Source organism: Gopherus evgoodei, chromosome 3 (genome assembly GCF_007399415.2).
Source record: "Gopherus evgoodei ecotype Sinaloan lineage chromosome 3, rGopEvg1_v1.p, whole genome shotgun sequence".
Lineage (NCBI taxonomy): Eukaryota > Metazoa > Chordata > Testudines > Testudinidae > Gopherus > Gopherus evgoodei.
The window spans coordinates 167328916-167353756 of record NC_044324.1 but is presented as its reverse complement, the minus strand read 5'-3'; the positions used below and the strand labels follow the sequence as shown (position 1 = coordinate 167353756).

The 24841-nt window shown below is 43.0% G+C and overlaps 1 protein-coding gene across 1 annotated transcript in view; it reads left to right on the top strand.

The window, feature by feature from the left end:
• Window positions 1–24841, top strand: part of ALK (ALK receptor tyrosine kinase) — a 638118-nt gene that overhangs the window by 530861 nt on the left and 82416 nt on the right. Inside the window, exons 10-11 of the mRNA XM_030557349.1 lie at window positions 3582–3676; window positions 4765–4908. Of these exons, the coding sequence (XP_030413209.1) occupies window positions 3582–3676; window positions 4765–4908 (239 nt within the window). The remainder of the gene's footprint in view (window positions 1–3581; window positions 3677–4764; window positions 4909–24841) is intronic.

The window sequence follows — 24841 nt, the reverse complement described above, 5'->3', positions numbered from 1 at the left end:
CCCTATGTAGGCCCTGATGGTGCACTAATTAATGCAGACTAGGTACCTTTTAGAGCACAACACATCAAAGTGCTTTCCAAATCACACCCCTTTAGAACACTTTACCAAGCCATTTAAACCAGCTCTAAGTGACTTTCCCGAGGACACATAGTGAGTCAATGACGCAGCCTGTAATATAACCCAAGTCTCCAGCCACTCAGTCCTGTGCCTTAAATGCTAAATGTGTTGTGCCAAGTATTGAGTGAGGGGAAGGTGAGCCATTTGGGATGCCTAATGTCACTGTGTTCATTTGTACACCAGTAGCTAGAATACTTTGATTATTTTATTCAAAGCATATTGGGGTTTCAGCTTTGGATGGGTGGGTAGAGAGAGGCCTGTGTGTGCGTACATCGTGGAGGACTGCAAAAGTAAAAAATGTTGTGCAAGGCTTTCCTCAGATTTACTCCCATGCCCATATTAATTAGGACTCAGGTGATTGACTAAAAACTCCAGAGCTTCCGGCAGTACCAAGTTGTTGCAGCACATAGATGGGGAGGGAAAGGACTATGCTTCTGTGATTTTTTCTTAGCAGTTATTTAGATCAAGCTGTTGCTTTCTAGGTGATAAAGGTAGTTCAGTCCAGAAAACATGTTTCTGTTTTGACATCTCATTGAGTTTCCTCTGATTGTTAGCAATGTTTCTCCTTCAGAATATATGCAATTCTTAGTGTCAATCAGCCTCTTTTAAACAGCTGCTGCTTCTGTCTTTCAGAGTATTCTAAAAATCATTCTATTTTTGATATGTTTTCTAGCTCATATCGCGCATTTCATGCTGAGGAGAGAAACTCCATATCACAACATTACAGGTTTCTATTTGGAGAAATAAAGCGTAAAGGGATAAATAAACTCTGATCAGGGCATTTGCAGGGAGATAAGGGGACAGATTTTTCTACCCTGTTTCACTCCCTTTATGCCACTCAGGTGGTGCAAAGAGACCACCAGCAACTTTGCTGCTTGTGGATTCCTGGTTGTGCCAGATCCTTTGCTCTGTCCTTGTGGTCCCTAGCACAGGAAGGATGACTGGAAGTATGTGGGGACTGGAAGTATGTGGAGTGGGCTTCACTCCAGCTATCCCCAGCTTGACAAATAGTCTGGGTATGTCTACACACCAATTAAAAACCCACAGCTGGCCCATGTCAGATGACTCAGGCTCACAGAACTTGAGCTAAGGGGCTGTTTAACTGCAGTGTTGAGGTTTGGGCTCAAGCTGGAGCCTGGGCTCTAGTACCCTGCAAGGTGGGAGGGTCTCAGAGCTCGGGCTGCAGCCCAAGCTGGAATATCTACACTGCAATTAAATAGCCCCTTAGCCTAAGCCCTATGAGCCAGAGTCAGTTGGCTCAGGCCAGCGGTGGGCGTCTAATTGCATCATACATATACCCTGGGAGCCCGTAGACAGGGTAGACCAGCTCTATAACTGGCTATCCTGGGCTGGAGATAAGGCAGAGAATCAGGAAGCAGCAGAGAATTTGGCTCAAGTTCTTTCCTGTTTTTAAGATTTCATATTCTCTTGCTCCTCAGTACTCACCTGAAGGCCTCACCTCATTTTTTGTGGCCTTGATATGACATTTGAGACCAACATCTTGTCCCAGCATCACGGTTGGTTCCTGTTAGAAATTATTCTTGTGTCCTAGGAAAGGATTATGACTCCGGACTGCAAAGAAGCAGCAGGAACGGATGAAATTGCACAGCTTAGACTCTAAGAGTCAGTTTAAGCCCATGAGTACCCTCTATCATTACATTGACTATATATTGTAGAACTGGAAATATTTATTGTAAATTAATATTTTTGCTATATCAATTGCCTTGAAAAATAATTGAAAATGAATTTGCCATGATATTTCTTCCTAGCTCCCCTCTGAAGACCAGCTGGGAGCATGAAAGTGATTTAATGCAAATGTACACTCAGTCTCTTTTGCACTAAAGTAAACAGTTCTACAGTTCCCATAGTCTGCAAATGGCAAATCCTTCTGTCATTTGTCTTGCAAGATCTGAGTTAGAGATTCTGAATTTCCTTTTGTTATGAATCAGTGGTAAATGTATACTCCAGTGTAGAGGGCAGCAGATTGATGGGAAAATTTTCAACAGCGCCTTAGTGACTTAGGCTTCTAAAGGGTAGATCCACAAAGGGATTTAGGAGCTTAACTGCTTCTTTCGGTGCCCAAATCCAAAATTTAGATCCTCAAAACCTCTGCTCAGTTACCACCTAACTTTATAGGTGTCTAAATTCCCTAGGCATCTAAGTTTCTCCAGGTAAAGTCTCCTAGGTGCTTAAAATTCTGCTACTAGGCATGTGCAAAACTGCCTGAGTCTTGACACCCAGCGCCTAACGCATGTGTAAGCCCCGGCATGTTCCTCAAAGTAGGCATCCTCCTGCCTATCGTACATGTGGGGCCCAGTCCAGAAGGTTTTCTTAGAAATCCCCTACTGGATGGGAGCTCCTACAAAACACGGTTAGAGAGGGCAGTGGTGGGGGTTCTCCCTTTTTACCGAAAAGCCCTGTGGCTAGAGCACTCATCCAGGTTTAGAAACAATGATTTTTTTTCAGTGAATAGTTAAGTGGCTGAAAAATGCCTTTCTTGGGGAACCAAAACTGTTTGTGAATTTGGGTCAGATACAACAAATGTGATTGGGCCAGAGAGAGAATGGACTCATTTTATATAAGCCCAGTGGTTAGGGTTACTGCCCTGGGAGGTGAGAGACCTGGGTTTAAATCCCTACTGCACATCTGGCAGAGGGTTTGAACTTCATCCCCCTTGGTTTCTTTGAAAGGCAGGCCTGACCTGGCTTAGGCACCTATCTCCAGGAAAGGGTTCACAGCTGTGAATCCCGAATGGAGGGATGAGCCTCCCTCCAGCCTGAAGTTAGACATCTAACTGCTTCTGAAGGATAGGAGTTATACCACACTCCTCTCCTCAGCATTCCCTATTGACTAGCATGAGCAGCTCCCTGCTCGGCATGCTGGCTTTTGTGAATCCCTTTCTTGGGCACCTAACTCCCCACATGTATTGAATAGGGAGTCTGGGCGCACAACTCAGTGCTGTGAATCTCGCTAGGCGGTAGGACCCTTAAACATTAGGCAGTTCAGTGCTGATCCTCATTCATCATGGTGAATCCAGCCCAAAGTGCCTAAGTCGCTTTTGAAAAGGGAACCTATGCTCTGAAGTCTCTCAGATGCTTTTGAAAATTTTACACTGAGTATCAAGAAAATTGGCTTATTTTCATGATTCTGCCCCGGACTTGCTGTTTGAGCTTGGACGAGACACTTATTCTCCTTGTGCCTCAGTTTTGCCTTCTGTAACAAAAGTATAAGCATACCTAGATAGATACAGAGGGGAGTATTTCTACAGTCCCCATCAGCATAGTACTCAATTGACATTTGCAAGAAGGATTCAGTATTCTTTCTCCATTACTATAAGATTGAAGGATTGTATATAAAAGAAGACGTTTTATCTTTTCTAAAACTTATCCTTTTATTTTTGGTAAGTCTCGAGTCGCATCTCCTTAACATAACTAGATCCCTTTTCTTTTCTCCCATCTGTACAGGTTTTGGCTTCAGATCATCACTTCATGGGAAGAAGAATCCGATGCCATTATTGCTTTTGACAATGTCTCTCTTAGCCTGGACTGTTATCTAACAAGTAAGTGTGCCTCTGATTAGCCTTTTATTTGTGATTGGGGAAGAGGTACAGTTGTATTATAAATCTTTCCAGAAATATCAGGGTAAATCCTTGAAATTGTACCTGTGTGCAGATGGAGACTCTTTCACTATGTTTTATCAATTTCCTTGAGCTTTGACTTTACATTTGAATGGCTAATGAGACATATAGTTCAGGAGTGTCCACTACAGATCCAGATGGTGGCATCACCTGTCTACACAATATGGCTCAAAAGCCAATTTGTGGTTGCAAAACATTCCTCCTTAGCTGGTTTGTTATCTGTGACAAATAAATGAATAGAAATTGGATGCTGCCTGGGAAAAGAGGTAAACCTAGGTATTCTGTGATTGACACTAATTTTGTAAGACCATCAAGTGAAGTGTTCTTGTTGGAATAGGGCAGTTTCATTTGTGTGAGTCAAAGATAGGTCTGAATCAAAACCCAGGATCTAAACTGTCCTCCAAACTTCAAAGAAAGTTTGGATCTAGACCCAAACTTCATGGCTGGCCCAATATCTATAGCTTGCTCAGTCAAAACACCAGGTTACAGAATATCTCCATGCTCTGGGGAAGTTCAGATTTGGATTCAGCATTTATGGCTGGCCCATCTTTAGCCTCATATGTGGCTAATTATTTAATATGTAAGTGTGTTAAATTATCCCAGTATCTTCCTGCACCTAGAACAGGAACTGATGTGAAGATGAGATAGCCAGACTTTAAACAGCAAATAAATATTGTTACTCTATCTACTGTTTTAGTACCTAATCTTGGTGAGGCCCACTCTGTTAGATTGTCCCCCTTTCAGTTCTCTATTTCAGCTCATTAGCTTCATTTGCTTTCCTTTTTTGTTCAGCATGCTTTCCTCCCGCCTCCTTTTCCCCTTTGTTTGTTTCAACTCCCACGGCAGCAATAAACTGCCCTTCTGCCCTTCTTTTAATATTGTTTTGCCCTGTGGCTGGCAGACTCTTGCCCCAGGTAGAGTGGCCACCCGCTGTAACTTACCTCCATTTGCTGAGACACACACTGTCTGAGTGCAGTCATAAACCAGACTGTGGCTTTTTTGTGTTCTAGTCAATGGAGAGAAGACATCTCGAGATGCAGCTCCGGATTCGAGCAATCTGTTCATCAAAGGAGACAGCCAGAAAAGGATCAGATTGGAACAAAAGATTCTGGAGAGCCTCCAGCTCAGCACTGTTCCCATCTCTGGTCCTGCAGGTAGGGAATTTCTTTAGCTGAGAATCATTTCAGGGCATTCATCTTTCACAGTAGTGCAGATTTCAGTTAAACACAATGGAATCCAGTATAGTTTATTATCAAAGAAAACATATAAAGCCTTTCATAAGCCTCTGGCAAATCTAACAGATCAGAGGAAATCAAGCATCATTAGGTTGTTAATTACAACTAATTTGGTTTGTGAGCTGCAAAAGAAAGGAATATGGATGAGGGGAGATTCTTCTCAAAGTAGAGTAATGGTCACTTTCAGACTGTAAATTTGTCTAGCCTCTTGATTGTTTGGGGAAAAAAGTCATACTCAAAGCAAAATATACAGCGAAGTCCACATCACTAGTCCAATCCATCCTGGTCTAGTCACACATGTCCGTAGCTAATGTATCTTTGCATCAGCTAGTGCCCCTTCCTCTCTTTTTGGCATTAGATTAAAATAATAGTGAGAGATTTTTAAAGACATCATCTCAGGCTAGTTTTAAGATGCAGCAGTTAACATAAGAACGGCCGTACTGGATCAGACCAAAGGTCCATCTAGCCCAGCACCCTGTCTACCAACAGTGGCCAATGCCAGGTGCCCGAGAGGGACTGGACCCAACAGGCAATGATCAAGTGATCTCTCTCCTACCATCCATCTCCTCCCTCTGACAAACAGAGGCTAGGGACACCCTTCCTTACCCATTCTGGCTAATATCCACTAACGGACTTAACCTCCATGAATTTATCCTGTTCTCTTTTAAACACTGTTATAGTGCTAGCCTTCACAACCTTCTCAAGCAAGGAGTTCCACAAGTTGACTGTGTGCTGTGTGAAGAAGAACTTCCTTTTATTTGTTTTAAACCTGCTGCCCATTACTTTCATTTGGTGGCCCCTAGTTCTTGTATTATGCGAACAAGTAAATAATTTTTCCACCTTTTTTTCTCTACATCACTCATGATTTTATATACCTCTATCATATCTCCCCTTAGTCTCCTCTTTTCCAAGCTAAAAGGTCCTAGCCTCTTTAATCTCTCCTCATATGGGATCCGTTCCAAACCCCTAATCATTTTAGTTGCCCTTCTCTGAACCTTTTCTAATGCCTGTATATATTTTTCGCAATGAGGAGACCACATCTGTACGCAGTATTCAAGATGTGGGCGTACCATGGATTTATATAAGGGCAATAAGATATTCTCCATCTTATTTTCTATCCCCTTTTTAATGATTCCTAACATCCTGTTTGCTTTTTTGACCGCCACTGCACACTGCATCGACCTCTTCAGAGACCTATCCACAATGACTCCAAGATCTTTTTCCTGATTAGTTGTAGCTAAATTAGCCCTCATCATATTGTATGTATAATTCGGGGGTTATTTCTTCCAATGTGCATTACTTTACATTTATCCACATTAAATTTCATTTGCCATTTTGTTGTCCAGTCACTTAGTTTTGTGAGATCTTTTTGAAGTTCTTCACAGTCTGCTTTGGTCTTAGCTATCTTGAGCAGTTTAGTATCATCTGCAAACTTTGCCACCTCACTGTTTTCCCCTTTCTCCAGATCATTTATGAATAAGTTGAATAGGATTGGTCCTAGGACTGACCCTTGAGGGACACCACTTGTTACCCCTCTCCATTCTGAGAATTTACCATTTATTCCTACCCTTTGTTCCCTGTCTTTTAACCAGTTCTCAATCCATGAAAGGACCTTCCCTCTTATCCCATGACAACTTAATTTACGTAAGAGCCTTTGGTGAGGGACCTTGTCAAAGGCTTTCTGGAAATCTAAGTACACAATGTGCACTGGATCCCCCTTGTCCATGTGTTTGTTGACCCCTTCAAAGAATTCTAATAGATTAGCAAGACACGATTTCCCTTTACAAAAACCATGTTGACTTTTGCCCAACAATTTATGTTCTTCTATGTGTCTGACAATTTTATTCTTTACTATTGTTTCAACTAATTTGCCCAGTACTGACGTTAGACTCACCGATCTGTAATTGTCAGGATCACCTCTAGAGCCCTTTTTAAATATTGGTGTTACATTAGCTATCTTCCAGTCATTGGGTACAGAAGCCGATTTAATGGACAGGTTACAAACCATATTTAATAGTTTCGCAACTTCACATTTGAGTTCTTTCAGAACTCTTGGGTGAATGCCATCTGGTCCCAGTGACTTGTTACTGTTAAGTTTATCAATTAATTCCAAAATCTCCTCTAGTGACACCTCAATCTGTGACAGTTCCTCCGATTTGTCACTGTAGTGGGGCAGACTGCCCCACTCCCTGTGAGAGTGGGCTGTGGCAGGCCAGGGCGCCTGCGCAGATGGGGAGCCAATCAGGGCCCAGTTTGGAGACAGCCAAACAGGGCCAGGCTCAGATGTATATAAGGGCTGCCCAGAGCAGGAGCAGTCAGTCTGTCCCAGGCCTTCGACAGGGGAAGGTCAGTCTCCAAGGGAGGAGACTAGCACCTTGGACAGTGCAGTGCTGGCCTGGCTCGGGGAGGCTAGGGAGCTTGAGCCTGTAACCTGCCAGACTGCAGGCCCTGAAAGGAAGGGCCTAGCGGGTGCAGGGGGCCATAGGGGAAGTGGCCCAGGGAAACAGACAGACGAGGGGAGAGAAGGAGGACAGCGAGGCTGACGCCAGAGGGTCCCTGGGCCGGGACCTAGAGTAGAGGGCGGGCCTGGGTCCCCTACTTCCTCCTTGCAGTACATGCAGCCATTGGCCGTAGGGAGCGGCCATTATAGACTACGCCCAATCCCTGACAAGAGGGATTAGACTTTGGGGTGTGTGGTTGCATATGGTGGCTGGAATGTCAGACTGCTGATCATCGATCCCCGGAAGGGGGTCCAGATGGACTAAGGGGGCACTGCCGGAGGGCAGTGGCCTTGAAGAGGACACCACTGAGCAGGGAGCAACGCAGGTCCAGCGACAGCAGTGGAGAGCAGAGGGCAGAACAACAGACAGGACACCACCAGGAGGGGGCGTTCCACTGGAATCGAGCTAATTCCCGAAATCACCAGCAGGAGGCTTCGTGGTTGGTGAGTCCCAACCCATTTACAATAACCTACAAAAGCCAGCTCAGGTTTGGGAATCTCCTTAACATCCTCAGCCATGAAGACTGAAGCAAAGAATCCATTTAGTTTCTCCGCAATGACTTTATCGTCTTTAAGCGCTCCTTTTGTATCTCAATCGTCCAGGGGCCCCACTGGTTGTTTAGCAGGCTTCCTGCTTCTGATGTACTTAAAAAACATTTTTTTATTACCTTTTGAGTTTTTAGCTAGCCGTTCTTCAAACTCCTCTTTGGCTTTTCTTATTACATTTTTACACTTAATTAGGCAGTGTTTATGTTCCTTTCTATTTACCTCACTAAGATTTGACTTCTGCTTTTTAAAAGATGACTTTTTATCTCTCACTGCTTCTTTTACATGGTTGTTAAGCCACAGTGGCTCTTTTTTAGTTCTTTTACTGTGTTGTTTAATTTTGGGTATACATTTAAGTTGGGCCTCTATTATGGTGTCTTTGAAAAGCATCCATGCAGCTTGCAAGGATTTCACTTTAGTCACTCATTGTACCTTTTAATTTCTGTTTAACTAACCCCCTCATTTTTGCATAGTTCCCCTTTCTGAAATTAAATGCCACAGTGTTAGGCTGTTGAGGTGTTTTTCGCACCACAGGGATGTTAAATGTTGTTATATTATGGTCGCTATTTCCAAGTGGTCCTGTTATAGTTACCTCTTAGACCAGCTCCTGAACTCCACTCAGGACTAAATTGAGAGTTGCCTCCCCCTTGTGGGTTCCTGTATCAGTTGCTCTCATGGTTGGTTAGCCCTGTTGCTAAGGTTGTTGCTATGTTGGGTCCAAATTCTTCTCATCAACTTGGCTGTGTTGTGTGGGGGAGAAAAATGTACAATGAATGGGAAACATATCTTTCTCATGAGTCACTGTAAATAAAATTGCACAGGCAACCTTACTTCTGCCATTTCCTAACTTTTTGAGTTCTTGATTTTGCAACCATAACAATATTCTCTTACAGTATATTTTTCTATGTAATTTGCTAGGTTTTTAAAAAAAAGAAACTGAAAAAAATTAATTCCTTCATGTGGCATCACACTGAGATGTGGGTGGGCCATCAGTAGGACTTGAACCTTTAAATCCACTGCACTGACCTCTGTCACTTGAGCTAATGAAGTACTGATAGTGATAGCAGGTTGTCAATCTCTTTGTGGACCCGCACCAGAGGGCGATGACATGCACTTTGCCAGTGGAGTTCTCAGATATTTGCTGATAGCAGGGGCATGGTGAGTCTCAGGAATCTCTGGCTCAATTTTAGATTCTGGAACGGAGCGTAGTCTTCTGCTAATTTCTCTTGCCTTGTTCCCTCCAACCTGTCCCTGTCCTGGTCCTCTCTCACCCATGCCCCTTGGTCCGAGTCCCATTTTCATTACATGCCCAGTCCCAGGCTTCACTCCTCAGGCTTCTTATCCCAGACTCCTTGCCCAGCAAGTCCTAGAATCCTTCTCCAGACTCACTGAGGCCCCATCTCTCCCTCCTACTTCTAGTCTCTCCCCTCTCTAAACCCAGTCCTTGTCCCTCCTATCTGTCCATCCAAACTCCAGCTGTCCTCCCCACCCCGTTCCTGGCTCCATATTCCAATCTCTTTGCCCAGTTCTCCTTCCACACCCCAGCCCCTTGTGAGATCTATCTCCCCTCCCCCCACTCCTGTTCCTCCCCAGACTGATTCATAGTGCCAGTCTCCTTACCTAGCCAGTCCTAGTTTTCCCCTTTCTCCACAGCTCCTTGTCCAATCTCAGTGTCTCCACACACACAACCAACTTGCTTCTATTCCCCACATTTCCATCACTGACTTCAGTCCCAGTCTCCACTCCTCACAGCTCCTATTCCCAGTCTCCTTGCCCAGCCAGTTATAGTCACAGTTTCTCTCCTTCCCTTTCTCTCCTTCCCTATCTCCATTCTCAGTCTCAGCAGATTCCTTGTTCTCTCTCACCATCTTTTGTGCCCTCTGCTTTCAAATCAGACAGATCCCTGCTCTTCCTGAGCACTGGCAGATGGGTCATTGAGAGCCCAGGAGAAACAAGCTTTCAATAATTCATTTGCTTGAGTTTCTATTGTCCATTGCATGAGCAGCTGACTTTCCTGAGTGAGGATCAGAGTTATTAACAAGTTATTTATCTGCCAACTTGAAATGCCATCCTTTCTGCTGCCAGATACCCTTCTCCAGGCAGGTTGGGGAACACAGGGCCATAGGTGGTACATGATTCATAAACCCGGTTAACAGGTCGTGGGATTTGTTCACACCTCCTCCTTCCCAGTAGGCAGCTGAACATTTACCCTAGAGTAGTACCAACAGAAGGAATGTGCTGCTATTATCTATAGCAAGCACTGTACAGCAGCAGAATGCAAGAACAAAGCTTGGGAGTTAACGAATTGGACTAGGACTTGAGATCTAAGTTCAGTTTCTGGGGCTGCCACAGACTTCCTGTGTGACCTTGGGCAAGTCACTAAGGGTAACATTTTCAGCAGCTCCTAAGCAATTTGGGAGCCTAAGTTGCATTTCCAAAGTGACTTAGACACTCATGAAACTAAGTCTTATGGAAATCAATGGTGCTTAAGAACCTAAAATGCACTTTTGAAAAGGTGACAGAATCCTAATCCATTTAGGCACTTTTGAAAATGTTACCCTTAATCTCTCTATGCCTCAGTTTCCCATGTATAAGTGGGGATAATTATATTGTCCTACATCACAGAGGTGTTGTGAGAATAACTTACTAATGTTTGTGAGGTGTTCAGAACCTATGATGATGGGGACCATATAAGAATCAACAGGGTCAACGGTCCATAGGAATATCAGTGCTTGCATGGTAATATAGCTGGCACGTGGTGCTGCATTTTGTCCCCAGGTACCTAGTGCTTTAGGTAAGACTGAAACCTTTCAATTTTATGGTACGGAAGAATTTCAAGTATTATAATCACTTCGTTCTTCTCACATTCCTCTATCACTTCCCTTTATAATGACCCACATCAAGATCACATCTGTAAAGCCCAAGTACCCTACTGTTAAAAACTCAATCCATTCTGAATGGAGCCATTTCAGCCAACCTGTTGCCACTCTCTTACCAATCTCCTTCATGAGGAGAGTCAAGCTTGTCTGCAAAGAGCTGCTTCATGAAGGACCAATTCCACAAATACAACAATAAGGCCTGTTGTTTATTTACTAGCAATGGATGAACCTCAGAACCTTTGGCACTCGGGTTCAGTTTAGATAAGTGCCCAAAATTTGCATCCAGAGTTAATCTAAGCCTCTTGAGTCTGGAAGATAGAGCTGGGAATCTCGTGACAACAGGCTTCCCTATGAAAGTCCCATTACTTCCAGCTTCTTTCTGGGCTGGAGATACTGTGAGACTAGGACCCTCTTACTCTTCAGTTTCTTGTTCCATCTGATATCTTGCAATTCAGAGAGATACCTGGAAACTCAAAATAATGGGAGAAAGGCTTGGGGAGAGGAGGAGTGGAAAGGGTACCCATGCTTCTTTGAACCTCAGGAAAGGTTTGTTTTGAATCTTGGCTGCAGGTTCAGGTCACTTATGTTATCCTAGCCAGTTTGCCTGTCCCTACTTTTTACCCACATTGCTATTCCTGGCCCTTTTTACAATGGCTTCTGGCACCTGTACCTTGAATAGCTCCTATGTGCAGAGAGGTGACAATCTTTACCTCTTTGTGCCTGTGGAAACAGCTGTCCCAGAGCTGGAATTCATACCCAAGAGAGGGTAGACAGGGGTACTACCACCTTCTTCTGTAAGGGCTCCTCCAGGAGAGAACAGCAATAACTTCTTGAAGGAACTTCACAGGAACCATTTTTACACAGACTCCCAGAGATGCACTAAGAAAGTACATCTCCCAGGTGCCCCAACACCAGCAACTTTGAGCTTCTTGTGTTACGGAGCCTCTGCTCTGGGTGAACTTTCCAGTGTCTGTGTCCCATTGCTCAATAAGAGAGGCAGGTCCCTGATCTCTACATGTCACCTGGCTTTCATCTCTTGCTTCCTGCATCCAAATAATGCATTTAAGAAACCTCAGGTTGAGCCTGTCAGGGCCATTAGTTTGATGACTGCATGTTTACAGTTGTGCAAGTGAACCCGCAGCATCAGCACCACCGTGATGTCCCTAAGAGTGCCTTGATCAATATGAGCCCAGACAAAAGTAATTACAGCTAATGTTATCTTCTGCTTGTGTGATGAATCACAGACTGTAATATTTCCTTTTTAACCAATCAGATTAAAACAAAGAACTATGTTTCTATAGCTAGAGAGACAATAAAACTTCAGCTTCAACTCCCTGAACTGACTCAGCTCACACAGCAGGAAGCTCAGTTTAAGAGGTGTTGTTACTCAGTTGCATGAGTATAAATCCAGAGTAACTCCATTGACTTCACCGATGCGATTCTGGATTACACCTGGGTAACTCAGAGCGGCCTCTAGCCCACAGTCTTTGTTGATTCTGTTCTTGTTCAGGAAAACCTGTTCCAGCAGAAGTAGTGAATCTTCATCCCCACCAACCATCCCTATCCATTCTCAGACCAGTACACAGCAAAAGACCTTCTCAACCCTGCTCCTGCTCATCATTGCAGGAACCTCTCCATGCCCTGTGGGTTGGCAAGTGTGTGATGGTAGTAGCACAGAATTACTATAAATGATATTGAAGCACCCAGAGCTAGTCTATGACACCAACAGCATGTGAACACACTAAGTGTGTTGCATCCTACTCTAGCATCTGGTCCACACAGATGATGAGAACCCAATACTACTACCAGCTAGTGCAGTTACTCCTCTTCCTCAAGTGTTGATGGGTGGTGATTTGGTGCTGAAAGTCCCAGAGTTCTGTGATAGCTGTTGATCCTAGGGAAGGCAGGTTTATGACACGAAGTTCATAAAGAACTTGTCAGAGTCGTTGCTTCATCTCCCTCAGGTACTTCTGGGATGGTTATTAGATGAATGCTGATTGTGTGCTCAGAGCTCTGTACAATGGAGACTTGATCCCTAAGACCATAAGAATGGCCGTACTGGGTCAGACCAAAGGTCCATCCAGTCCAGTATCCTGTCAACTGACAGTGGCCAATGCCAGGTGCCCCAGAGGCAGTGAACCTAACAGATCATGATCAAATGATCTCTCTCCTGCCGTCCATCACCACCCTCTGACAGACAGAGGCTAGGGACACCATTCCTTACCCATCCTGGCTAATAGCCATTAATGGACTTAACCTCCATGAATTTATCCAGTTCTCTTTTAAACCCTATTATAGTCCTAGCCTTCACAACCTCCTCTGACAAGGAGTTCCACAAGTTGACTGTACACTGTGTGAAGAAGAACTTCCTATTATTTGTTTTAAACCTGCTGCCCATTACTTTCATTTGGTGGCCTCTAGTTCTTGTATTATGTGAACAAGTAAATAACTTTTCCTTATTTACTTTCTCCATACCACTCATGATTTTATATACCTCTATCATATCCCCCCATCTCCTCTTTTCCAAGCTGAAAAGTCCTAGCCTCTTTAATTTCTCCTCATATGGGACCCATTCCAAACCCGTAATCATTTTAGTTGTCTTTCTCTGAACCTTTTCTAGTGCCAGTATATCTTTTTTGAGATGAGGAGACCACATATATATGCAGTATTCAAGATGTGGGCATACCATGGATTTATATAAGGGCAATAAGATATTCTCCGTCATATTCTCTGTCCCTTTTTTAATGATTCCTGACATCCTGTTTGCTTTTTTCACTGCCGCTGCACACTGCATGGACGTCTTCAGAGAACTATCCACAATGACTCCAAGATCTTTTTCCTGATTAGTTGTAGCTAAATTAGCCCCCATCATATTGTATGTATAGTTGAGGTTATTTTTCCCAATGTGCATTACTTTACATTTATCCACATTAAATTTCATGTGCCATTTTGTTGCCCAATCACTTAGTTTTGTGAGATCTTTTTGAAGTTCTTCACAGTCTGCTTTGGTCTTAGCTATCTTGAGCAGTTTAGTATCATCTGCAAATTTTGCCACCTCACTGTTTTCCCCTTTCTCCAGATCATTTATGAATAAGTTGAATAGGATTGGTCCTAGGACTGACCCTTGGGAAACACCACTATTTACCCCTCTCCATTCTGAATATTTACCAGTTGTTTCCTACCCTTTGTTCCCTGTCTTTTAACCAGTTCTCAATCCATGAAAGGATCTTCCCTCTTATACTATGACAGCATCCCTACCACTAAGATCACATAGTCTAAACAGGCAAACCTTCCAGTCCAGACACAAAGCACGAGATAAGGTTGGCTGATCACACAGCAGTGTAGATCCTTTTATTTTTAATTTTAAAAGTGGCTGCTCTTTGTGTGGCAGAATCTTGCTGAAAGGCTTTGTGGAAGAAGCTTTTTTGACAAGGAATTCTCAAGAGGAAAGGGTGGTGCCAAGAGCAAGCTTGTCTACTTGAGAATTTTGCACTGATTTAACTAAAGGTGTCATTTTAAACAAATTTCATTCAACCTGTGTCAGTGTGGACATGTATTTTTGTTGAAAACCGATTTATTCTGGATTGTTTTTAAATCAGTTCGGTACCAGTTTAAGCAAAATTGAAATAGTCACTCTTAAACTGTAATCGATGTCCAGCTAAAAGCCAGTTTAAATTAAACCACTGCATCTTTATTGTGTAGACGAGGCCAGATTGTGGGAATTTCAAGCATAGGAGGAGACGCAAAGTTGAAAGTGGCAGAAAGTTGCAAAAGGTCAGTAATGAATTATTAACACAGTAAACAAATGACTAGCCTAGAAACAGGAAGAAACAGAGATGGGTCTCTGGGTAGGCAAAAAGACACAGAAGGAAAAGGGCTTGACGGCAGGACTGACAGAGATTAGGTTTTAATCACAAGATTTCTTATGCTCTTGGACAGGCTGCAAATACCATACAAATAGCCTCTCTTCTAATATTTCAGCCTCTCTTTCAGTCCCAATCACAGTTCAGAAGTGCCACAGCACCCAGACACAAATGACAGATCACGGAACAACAAAAAAAGTGAATTTTTTTTTCAAGTCACACTACTTGTGTCCATCAGTTGCTGCATGATCCAATTTTCTCACCTGGCTAATGTCAATGGGTTGTTTTGTGATTTGGGCTAGATTGTCTTTTTCCTTCAGCTTCAGTCTTTCCCAGGACAGCTGATATTTACAGGGATTTTGCAGTTTGCATCAGAGAAAGTTCTGCGTTGGATACTGCGCTGGTGTTTCTCGGAAGAACTCTGAGTCATATTAGTTAATCAGATGAGGGAGCTGAAAGGAGCAGCAGAGCAAGGATTAAGCAGAAGAAAATTGCATTTGTTGGCTCTTCACATGCAATTATACTAACTGAACCATTGGCATAATGCAATAAAGATGTCTGCTGAATTGCATTTCCATATTAAGCAGCAGTAAACTCAGTGAACAAGCAGCTCCCCCCTCAAAAGTAGAATGCAAAGTAGTGATCGAAAGTGCGTTGAGAGTACAGTAGTAGTGGGGATGGTGGTCTGACCCTTTGTAGACACAAATCTTGTACACTATCTAGTCCTTCACATTTGCATTCCCCCAGGGGTTAAACTGAGGAGGAATAGTGGTGGCATCCACAATGCAAATTCAGCAGCATGCCCCTGCTGAAATGATCAAAACATATCACTGTGAAGTTATACTGGAATTACTACTCTTCAGAGTTACCCATCCAGTTGAGATGAATTGGGCAGCTCACACTTTTTAGACCTATGACTTAACGCTGTCCACTCTTTCAAAAACAGCTTAAATTCTGCAGAAATTGGTTTGACTATCAGGGGAAGTTTTCGAATAGCCATGCCATGCTGACTTGGTCCCTGTTTTACTCTCTGTTCTTTTCTGTTATCCTGTGTGACTTCTTATTAGATATGGATAAGCTAATTCCAATAAAATAAGAAACATCTTTCATCCAAAATCTTCACTCCAAACTCTATCTCTTTTTTTTAAAGTTTGTTGTTTGTTTGTTTTTGTTTTCAGGTGTGTTGAATTTTTTAATTTTTGTTAATTAATTGGTTAATTTTTGATTGATTAATTTTTTGATTCCAGAAAATAGCATGAGACAAATTGTTCTTATGGTAGTTCTAGCTCAGGCACTCATGCAGGAGATTTCCAGGCCAGCTTTGCCAATGACAACAGTTCAGAAAAAGTTGAAAGAAGAATCTGAGTGTCTGAATACTTCTGTGAAGCTGACCTTTCAACCATTTGAAGTTCTCCCATCACCGCTATGGAGGCGCTGTGTGTGGATTTGAGAAGTATTTTCCTCAGCGGACTGATAGATTGAAGAGGAGTGGTTGGTGAGGGTGGATGGATGGATGGAGATCGGGACTATATAAATAGTTGAGAGATACGCTAAGAAGAGTGCTAGCTAGACTTTCCTGTAATGATACCAACATCACTGGCAAGATTTGCTTACTTCTACATAATGCAAAACATGGTATTCACTTGTCTTTTTATGTCCCAATAATATATCACTACTTAGGCTATGTCTGCATTACAGAACTTGCAGCGCCACACCTGTACCGCTGCTCTCAGGTCTCCCATGTAGCCACTCTATGCTAAAGGGAGAGAGCTCTCCTGCCAGCATAATTAAACCATTCCCAATGAGCCGTGGTAGCTCTGTCAGCGGGAGAGCATCTCCTGCTGACATAGCACTGTCCATACCAGCACTTTCATCAGTGAAACTTATTTTGGTCAGAGGAGTGTTTTTTTCACACCCTGATCAACAAAAATTTTATCCACAAACGTGCTAGTAGACAGACATACTTAATGATACAGAGGCCTAAAAATGTGAGCAAAGCCAACGCTGCTCTTTAACACCATTTTTTCACATCTTGCCCTCAGCATTAATCCATGTCATTTTTAATGCTGGAAAAGGTAATGGCTGCAGGTCTCGCATTACCAGGCTTGGTCTACACTATGCGTTTAAACTGATTTTAGCATCGTTAAACCGATTTAACGCTGTACCTGTCCATACTACGAGGCCCTTTATATCGATATAAAGGGCTCTTTAAACTGATTTTTGTACTCCTCTCCGACGAAAGGAGTAACGCTAAAATCGGTATTACCATATCGGATTAGGGTTAGTGTGGCCGCAAATCGACGGTATTGGCCTCCGGGCGGTATCCCAGAGTGCACCACAGTGACCGTTCTGGACAGCAATCTGAACTCGGATGCAGTGGCCAGGTAAACAGGAAAAGCACTGCGAAATTTTGATTTTGATTTCCTGTTTGCCCAGCATGGAGCTCTGATCAGCACGGGTGGCAATGCAGTCCCAAATCCAAAAAGAGCTCCAGCATGGACTGTACGGGAGATACTGGATCTGATCGCTGTATGGGGAAACAAATCTGTTCTATCAAAGCTCCTTTACAGAAGACGAAATGCCAAAGCGTTTGAAAAAAATATCTCCAGGCTACACAGTGCTGCATGACAAGCGTAACGGGAAGCCAGAGACTCAAATGGACACTCATGGAGGGAGGGAGGGGGTACTGAGGACTCCAGCTATCCCACAGTCCCCAGCAGTCTCCGAAAAGTATTTGCATTCTTGGCTGAGCTCCCAATGCCTGTAGGTTCAAACACATTGTCCGGCGTGGTTCAGGGAATAGATCATCAATTTACTCCCCTCCCCCTATGTGAAAGAAAAGGGAAAAAAATAATTTCTTGACTTCTTTCAATGTCACCATATGTCTACTGAATGCTGCTGGTAGACGCGATGCTGCAGCAGTGAAGAGCAGTATCCACTCCTCTCCCCTGCCTGGTGGCAGACGGTGCAGTAGGACTGGAAACCGTCCTTATTATCAACCCATGAGTGCTCCTAGCTGCCTTCAGGTGAGGCTAGCTGAGGGCGCCTGGGTAAAAATAGGAATGATTCTCGGTCATTCCCAGTAGATGGTACAGAACAGCTGGTAACTGTCCTCATCATAGCAACTGGGGGCTGAGCTCCATCAGCACCCTCCCTTTCCTGTGTAAAGAAAAGATTCTGTCCTGCCTGGACTGTCATAGCAGTGGCATGCTGGGCTCCTCTCTCCCGCACCACTTAATGTCCTGCCTGGACTGTCATAGCACCGGGAGGCTGCCTCCCCCTCATTTTATCTCACTAACAAGTCATTGTTTCTTAATCCTGCATTCTTTATAACTTCATGACACAAATGGGGGGGACACTGCCACGGTAGCCCAGGAAGGTTGGGGGAGGAGGGAAGCAACGGGTGGGGTTGTTGCAGAGGCACCCCCCGTGAATGGCATGTAGCTCATCATTTCTGCGGGATCTTACATGGAGCAGTTGTGCTCTCTGATACACTGGTTCTCTAGTACACTTGCCCCATATTCTAGGCAGGACTGATTCTATTTTTAGAAACCATAAAGGAGGGATTGACTCGGGGAGTCATTCCCAGTTTTGCCTTTGCGCCCTTGGCCGATCTCAGCCAGGGGCACCAATGATAGCAGCAGACAACACAGAAGGACAGATAACTGTCATCTCATTGCCAATTTACACCAGCAGCAGACGGTACAGAACAACTGGTAACCGTCTCTGCTATCATGCAAAAGCAAATGAATGCTGCTGTGTAGCGCTGGAGTATCGCCTCTGTCCACGGCATCCAGTACACATACGGTGACTGTAAAAAAAACAAAAAAAGCTGAACGGGCTCCATGGTTGCTGTGCTATGGCGTCTGCCAGGGCAATCCAGGGAAAAAGGGCATGAAATGATTGTCTGCCATTGCTTTCCCAGAGGAAGGAATGACTGACTACATTTACCTAGAACCACCCGCGACAATGATTTTTGCCCCATCAGCCACTGGGCTCTCAACTCAGAATTCTAAGGGGTGGGGGAGATTGCGGGAACTATGGGATAGCTACGGAATAGCTACCCACAGTGCAACGCTCTGGAAATCGACGCTAGCCTCGGACCATGGAGGCACACCGCCGAATTAATGTGCTTAGTGTGGCCGCGTGCACTCGACTTTACACAATCTGTTTTATAAAACCAGTTTTTGTAAAATCGGAATAATCCCGTAGTGTAGACGTATCCCCAGTCATCAAGTCACTATTAAGCCACTGAATGTAAAGCAAAACTGAAAAGCTTCCTCTTTTCACAGTGTTATATATATTTCTTATGAATTGATGCAGTATATTTTGTCTGGATGCTTTCAGCGCAGAATGACCACTGGAATTAATGGGAGTGAGTAGCAAAAATCGCTCATGCATTGAGGTGAGGATGTATCGCTCCATGTTTTATGATGTGTCACTGGCTGCAAAATGTTAGTTAAGACTGAGATAGGGAATCCAGCTCTGCTGTAAGTTCCTGCTTCAGTTGCTTGGTGAAATATCAGAGGGGATTTGTGAATGTTTTCACAAATACTTGAAGCATATTAATTGTTCTGTGGTTTGTGGCATCATATTATTTGTTGAGCAATAGCTGCTTCAGAGGAAGGTGCGAGAAGATCCCTGAAAGACAATTAGAAAATTACCTGCCCACCAGTGAAATTATTTTCTAGCCCTTCTCAGTTAGGGTGTATCTACACTGCAATTTAAAACCCACAGCTGGCCCACCCCAGCTGACTCAAGCTAAGGGCTGTTTAATTGCAGTGTAGACGTTCAGGCTGGCGCTGGAGCCTGGGCTCAAACACTCTGCAAGGTGGGAGGATCTGAGTGTCTACACTGCAATTAAACAACCGTAGAGCCGCGCAAGCCCCAGTCAGCTGGCACTGGCCAGCTGCGAATGTCTCTTGCAGTGCAGACATACCCTTAGTGATTAACCTTTGCCCTGAAGCATGAGAGCTTGTATTCCTTGTATGTGTATTCTATATGTATATATGTATTATTCTATCTTACGTTAATTGTGGGTGGTCTCTTGGCCTTATATATTGTAACTGTGAGTTGCATGGACTGCTTATGCACTGTTTGAAAAGTATTGAAATCTTTCAGGAATGCATTACACCTGAATTCTGAAATACAGATAAGGATATGAAGCATGTAGGAACAGTGAATTTGTGATCATCTCAAGACTGAATAAATCGATTTACCCTTAACTTAAGCTGGTTTGAGCCAACAGATGCCAGTTAATGTATTTATGCCTTTGAGGAATGGCTGAGATGCTTATTGCCATTTTTGTTACACTTGTTTGGCATATTTGTAAGCAGTGAAATTGCTTTCCACTCCAGCAGAGCAAATATGTCTCATTCTTTCTTCCTCTGAGTCCCATTTTTTTATAAAGTTACTCTTTAGAATGCCTGCATTTGTGCCACCTTGAGCTGTGTTTATGCCCGACCCACAACAAATTGTGAACATTGAAAATCTCATGGCATTTTTTGCCAGTGTCAGGGGTGCTACCCTCTCACCCTGGCTGAATTGCAATTTGGTTAATCACAGTACATTACCTATTAAAGCTGTGTGAGAACCAGAATTTCCCTCCTGCAGAAATTTTTGCTTTCCTCTACTCGCTTCCCCCCATAAAGTTTCAAATTTGAACAAATCGGATATGTGACATTTTCCATGGGAAGGACATTAAAAAAAAAATTCCATTTCCAAAGAACCAAACAGGAATTTTTCAAAACTTTCCGGTCCTAGCTCCCCAGCAGCTTACCAAGTGGGCTCCTGAGAAGCCTGGAAACCCAGGGAGCCTAGGTCCACAGTACCCCATCAGGCAGGTTCTTGCGGAGGTGGGGGAGCTGGCAGGAAAATAGGCAGGGCCTGGTAGGTTTCCATTGCAAGGTTCAAGTCCTACAGAATATGGGGATTCTGTCAAATCAGTATTTTCTGTCCAAAACCTGTTCAGTTGGAAAATTTTCTAGCAGCTGTAGTACCTAGACATTCCCTGTGCAGTTTCAATTGATTTACAATATTCTTCTTCACTTCTTGTACTAAACAATTGCGTAGATTTGCTGTCAGCCTTTAACCAGCTGCTGTGTTTCATTTCTGGAATGGTTGCATTTCATTGGTGCATGTTTGATTTTTGTGCATATAACATATAATAATTGGTACAATATTTGGGGATCCTTGTGGATGAAAAACACTATAGACCTGGAATATATCATTATTGTTAGGGATGCTGTTGACTCAAACACCAATGGAAACATAAGTGGGCACTTGGGAATTGTTAGAGGCAGAAAATGGGATTATAAATGCTATATTTGTTGCCAAGTAAAATTAAAAATATTGAAACAAATATATCTATGGGCAGATGTTGAAATATTTTCCTCACCTTGTAAGCGTACTTTCTGCACATGCATGCCCACACGCTCATACAGGGCCAAATTTAGGGGCAGGCGACCCAGGCAACTGTTTTTTGTTGTTCATGGCAAAAGGGAAAATAAAACATTTGATGTAACATATTTCAGGTATTACGTATTCCGGATTCATTTTTCACTAACTTCCTAAAATGTTCTGGACCTTTGTAAAATCTTGTGCAACCTTCCAGGCTTTCTGAGAACTACATTTTCCTTGAATCTCCTAGAATGTTGTTAGCCATGCCCATGCAGTTATATAAGAGGTAGGACGTCCCTAGTCAGTCAATGAGATATAAAAACAAAGTGAGAGTTCAGCTGGGATATTGTGAACCTTGTTTTATTGGGTAATTGTGAAAGTGTACTTGTGATTTAAGACTTGAAGAGTGTAAGTAGCGACTAATAAAGGACATATTTAATGAAATGCCAGAGATATCTATCAAACACAACAATATAAAAAAAATACTGTTACTTTTCTTACCATGCTTAACACATAATGTTTGATGACTTTCTAATGCTGCAGAACATAGACTTTTGCTCTCCCTAATACTGTCTGTTTCTCCCAGAGAAAATAAAAGATACCACTGAAGAAGCCTTTAGGAGCTCAGTATAGGAAGCAAAATTCTCAATTGTAATCTAGTTTGTAGCGAGGGGCAATATTGATGGGAAAATATCTGAAACAGAACAACATACACCGGGCTTTAGGCAGTAGCGATTATGCCAGTGCAGAAGAAACTGAGGAGTGAAGCGCAAATGTTGGAAGTCCTATTACTAAGGAATTAGCAGATTTACTGGACGATAAGGAATGGGCATGTGAGGAAAGTGATAGAGTATCGTCCAGTTCTGGCAGCATACAGAAGAGTGATGATAAAGAAGAATGTGGCTCACAGGAAAAGGAGAATAATGACAAAGAAAAACCTGGTTTATATGAAAAGGAGAGAAACAATAAAGAAGAATGAGCCTTGCATGATGACACAAACAGCAATGAGAAAAAAGTGCACACCGCAGATCGAGACATCAGAGCCTGCTTTATAGCCAGCAATCCTAAACTCTGGCAGTATTGATTGTACAGTTTTGAACAGGCCAGGCAAAACTGAGGATCTGATGTTTCCAGTAAATGAGCAGAAGTGTCACTTCTCAAAGTCACACTGCAAAAGAATGCTCAAAAATGGTGAGAAACTGAATCAGCATTGGCTAGTTTACTAAAAATCAACTGACAAAGTGTTCTGTTTTTGTTGCAAAATATTTGACAAGAATGCCAGATCGTTGTTTGCACTTTCTGGGTACAATTACTGGCATAACTTAGCTGATGTTCTGAAGCAACATGAAAAGTCACCTGGCCATTTTATGGCCTACTCCAAATAGATGGAGGTCAAGTCCAGGCTCAAGCTGAATAAATACATAGACGCAGAACATTGTTAATGTAGAAACCCAGCATTGGAGGAGCGTGCTTGAGCATCTGATCTCAATTTTCCTCTTTCTCGCAAAGAATAATTTGGCTTTCCGGGCTTATTGGATAAGTTCATTGAACATAATGGTAATTTCCTCGTTTTTTGTAGAGCTTCTTGTGAGATATGATGATGTCACACATGAGCACCTATGTCAAGCAGTTCATAAAGAAGCTGTGGACCATTACCGGAGCAAAACAATTCAAAACAAATTGATTGACCTTATGGCAAGGAAGGTACTTGATAACATATTGATATGGCTTGGCAAAGCAAAGTACTATGCTGTAATAGTGGACTGCAATCCTGACATTAATCACAGTGAAAAGATGTCATTTACAATAAGATTTATTGACGATGAGATTGGTTATACCCAAGTACGGGGACACTTTATCTGTTTCCGGTCTGTGGACAACTCTTACTGGAAAAGGCCTAACAGAACTGTTTATGAATGTTTTGAATGAGAGTAAAATAAAGCTTCAGGATGGTCCACCCAAGGCTACAACAATGGTGCGAACATGAAAGGAAGAAACAGTGGCATCCAGGCAAAGATTCTGATCCTGAATCCAAAAGCTTTCTTTATGCCATGTGGCTGCCATTCCCTCAACCTGATTATATCAGATGCCGCGTCATCATCTTTAGATTCAGTACCTCTCTTTGGAGTACTGCAAAGGATATACATCCTGTTTTCAGCATCAGCTATCAAGTGGAAGATCCTCATGGACAATGTTACAAATCTGACTGTGAAGCCACTATCTGACACTCGCTGGCAGAGCTGCATTGACAGCATAAGGCCAGTGAGATATCAAGTGACTGAGGTTTACAATGCCCTGATGGAACTGGAGCAATCGAATAAGCTGAGACTGGAATCTGATAAGAGAGCAAAGCCTGACAAACCAGATTACTGACTTCAATTTGCAAGGTCAAAGGCAGGAAGAGTGACCTTTTGAACCAAAGGATTAGGTTTAACATTCTAAGGCTGTCACCTGCTGTAACACTCACTATTTAATACTGGTCCACCCAATGTTGGTGCACAGTTCAATTTCTTGATATTAGTACATTTCAGTTATTCTTAAAATTTAAAAACTTTCTATCAGCTTAAGAATTAATTTTTTATTTGCTTATATATGGCATCAATAAATACAGATTTACAGATCCTAGCTTGCAAATTTATTGTCTTATATGACAGGGATAAATCATACATGCAAATCATACATCAAAGTCATGAAATAGGCTACAAATGCAATAAAAATAAGGTATTCAAAGGTTTAACAAAGGGGGGGGGGGTGGAAGACACTCCTCGCCTGGCATGCCATTTAGTCTAGGGACAGCCCTGCACACACATGTCCATCTACTTGGGAGCACTATCCTGGTATATGCAAGTCATAGACTGTAATCCCTCCATTTGCAGGTGATAGAAGCTTCATACCCAAGGCCCATTTGGATAAATGGATATTGGTCTGTGAAAATTCTATTGCCTGCACATGCTAGGATTAGAATAGTTCAACTGTGTATGCAGGCTTTGCACAGCGAGCTAGTGAGAGGCTAAGACCCCACTGTAAAATCAGGTCCAGAATCTTTTTAGCTTCTGCCCCCAGCCATAACTGTTTAGATCAGGAGTCCCTAAAGTTTTTGTCGGCACAATCCCTTTTTAATAAAATTTCCTCCCGGGAGTCCAGAGAACATGGACGATGCCATTTTGTAGAGCAAAATTTTGTCCTCCGTGCATCATGACTTCACACACACCATCCATGCGAGGTCATGCTGTGCAGAGCAAAATGGTGTCCTTCACCCACTAGGAATTGCCATGACCCCATCTGTTGAGGGCAGGACCCCATTTGTGGTCACGATCCACAGTCTGGGAACCACTGGTAGAGATAGCTGACACTAATGTATGGGATAAGAGGCTAAGGTTTTGATATTTTCTTCAGCATATGTTTGTCAGGTCACTAATTGGCATCTTTATTGGCATTCTTAGGATAAGGCTTAGCACTGCAAGAGACATGGAATCTGAGCTATAGTCTCACCCCAGCTCCTTCTGGCTCAGAGTTCAGACACATATGTTGGAGGCAGGGTGGCTAGTGAAGTTTAAAATGTTAGTTGCTCTCAGTGATTCTTCATGGTGATGGTCAACACAAGGGTTAAGCACCACTTAAATCCCACTTTAAGACTTCAGAATAGGGCCTAGTGAGATTTAAGT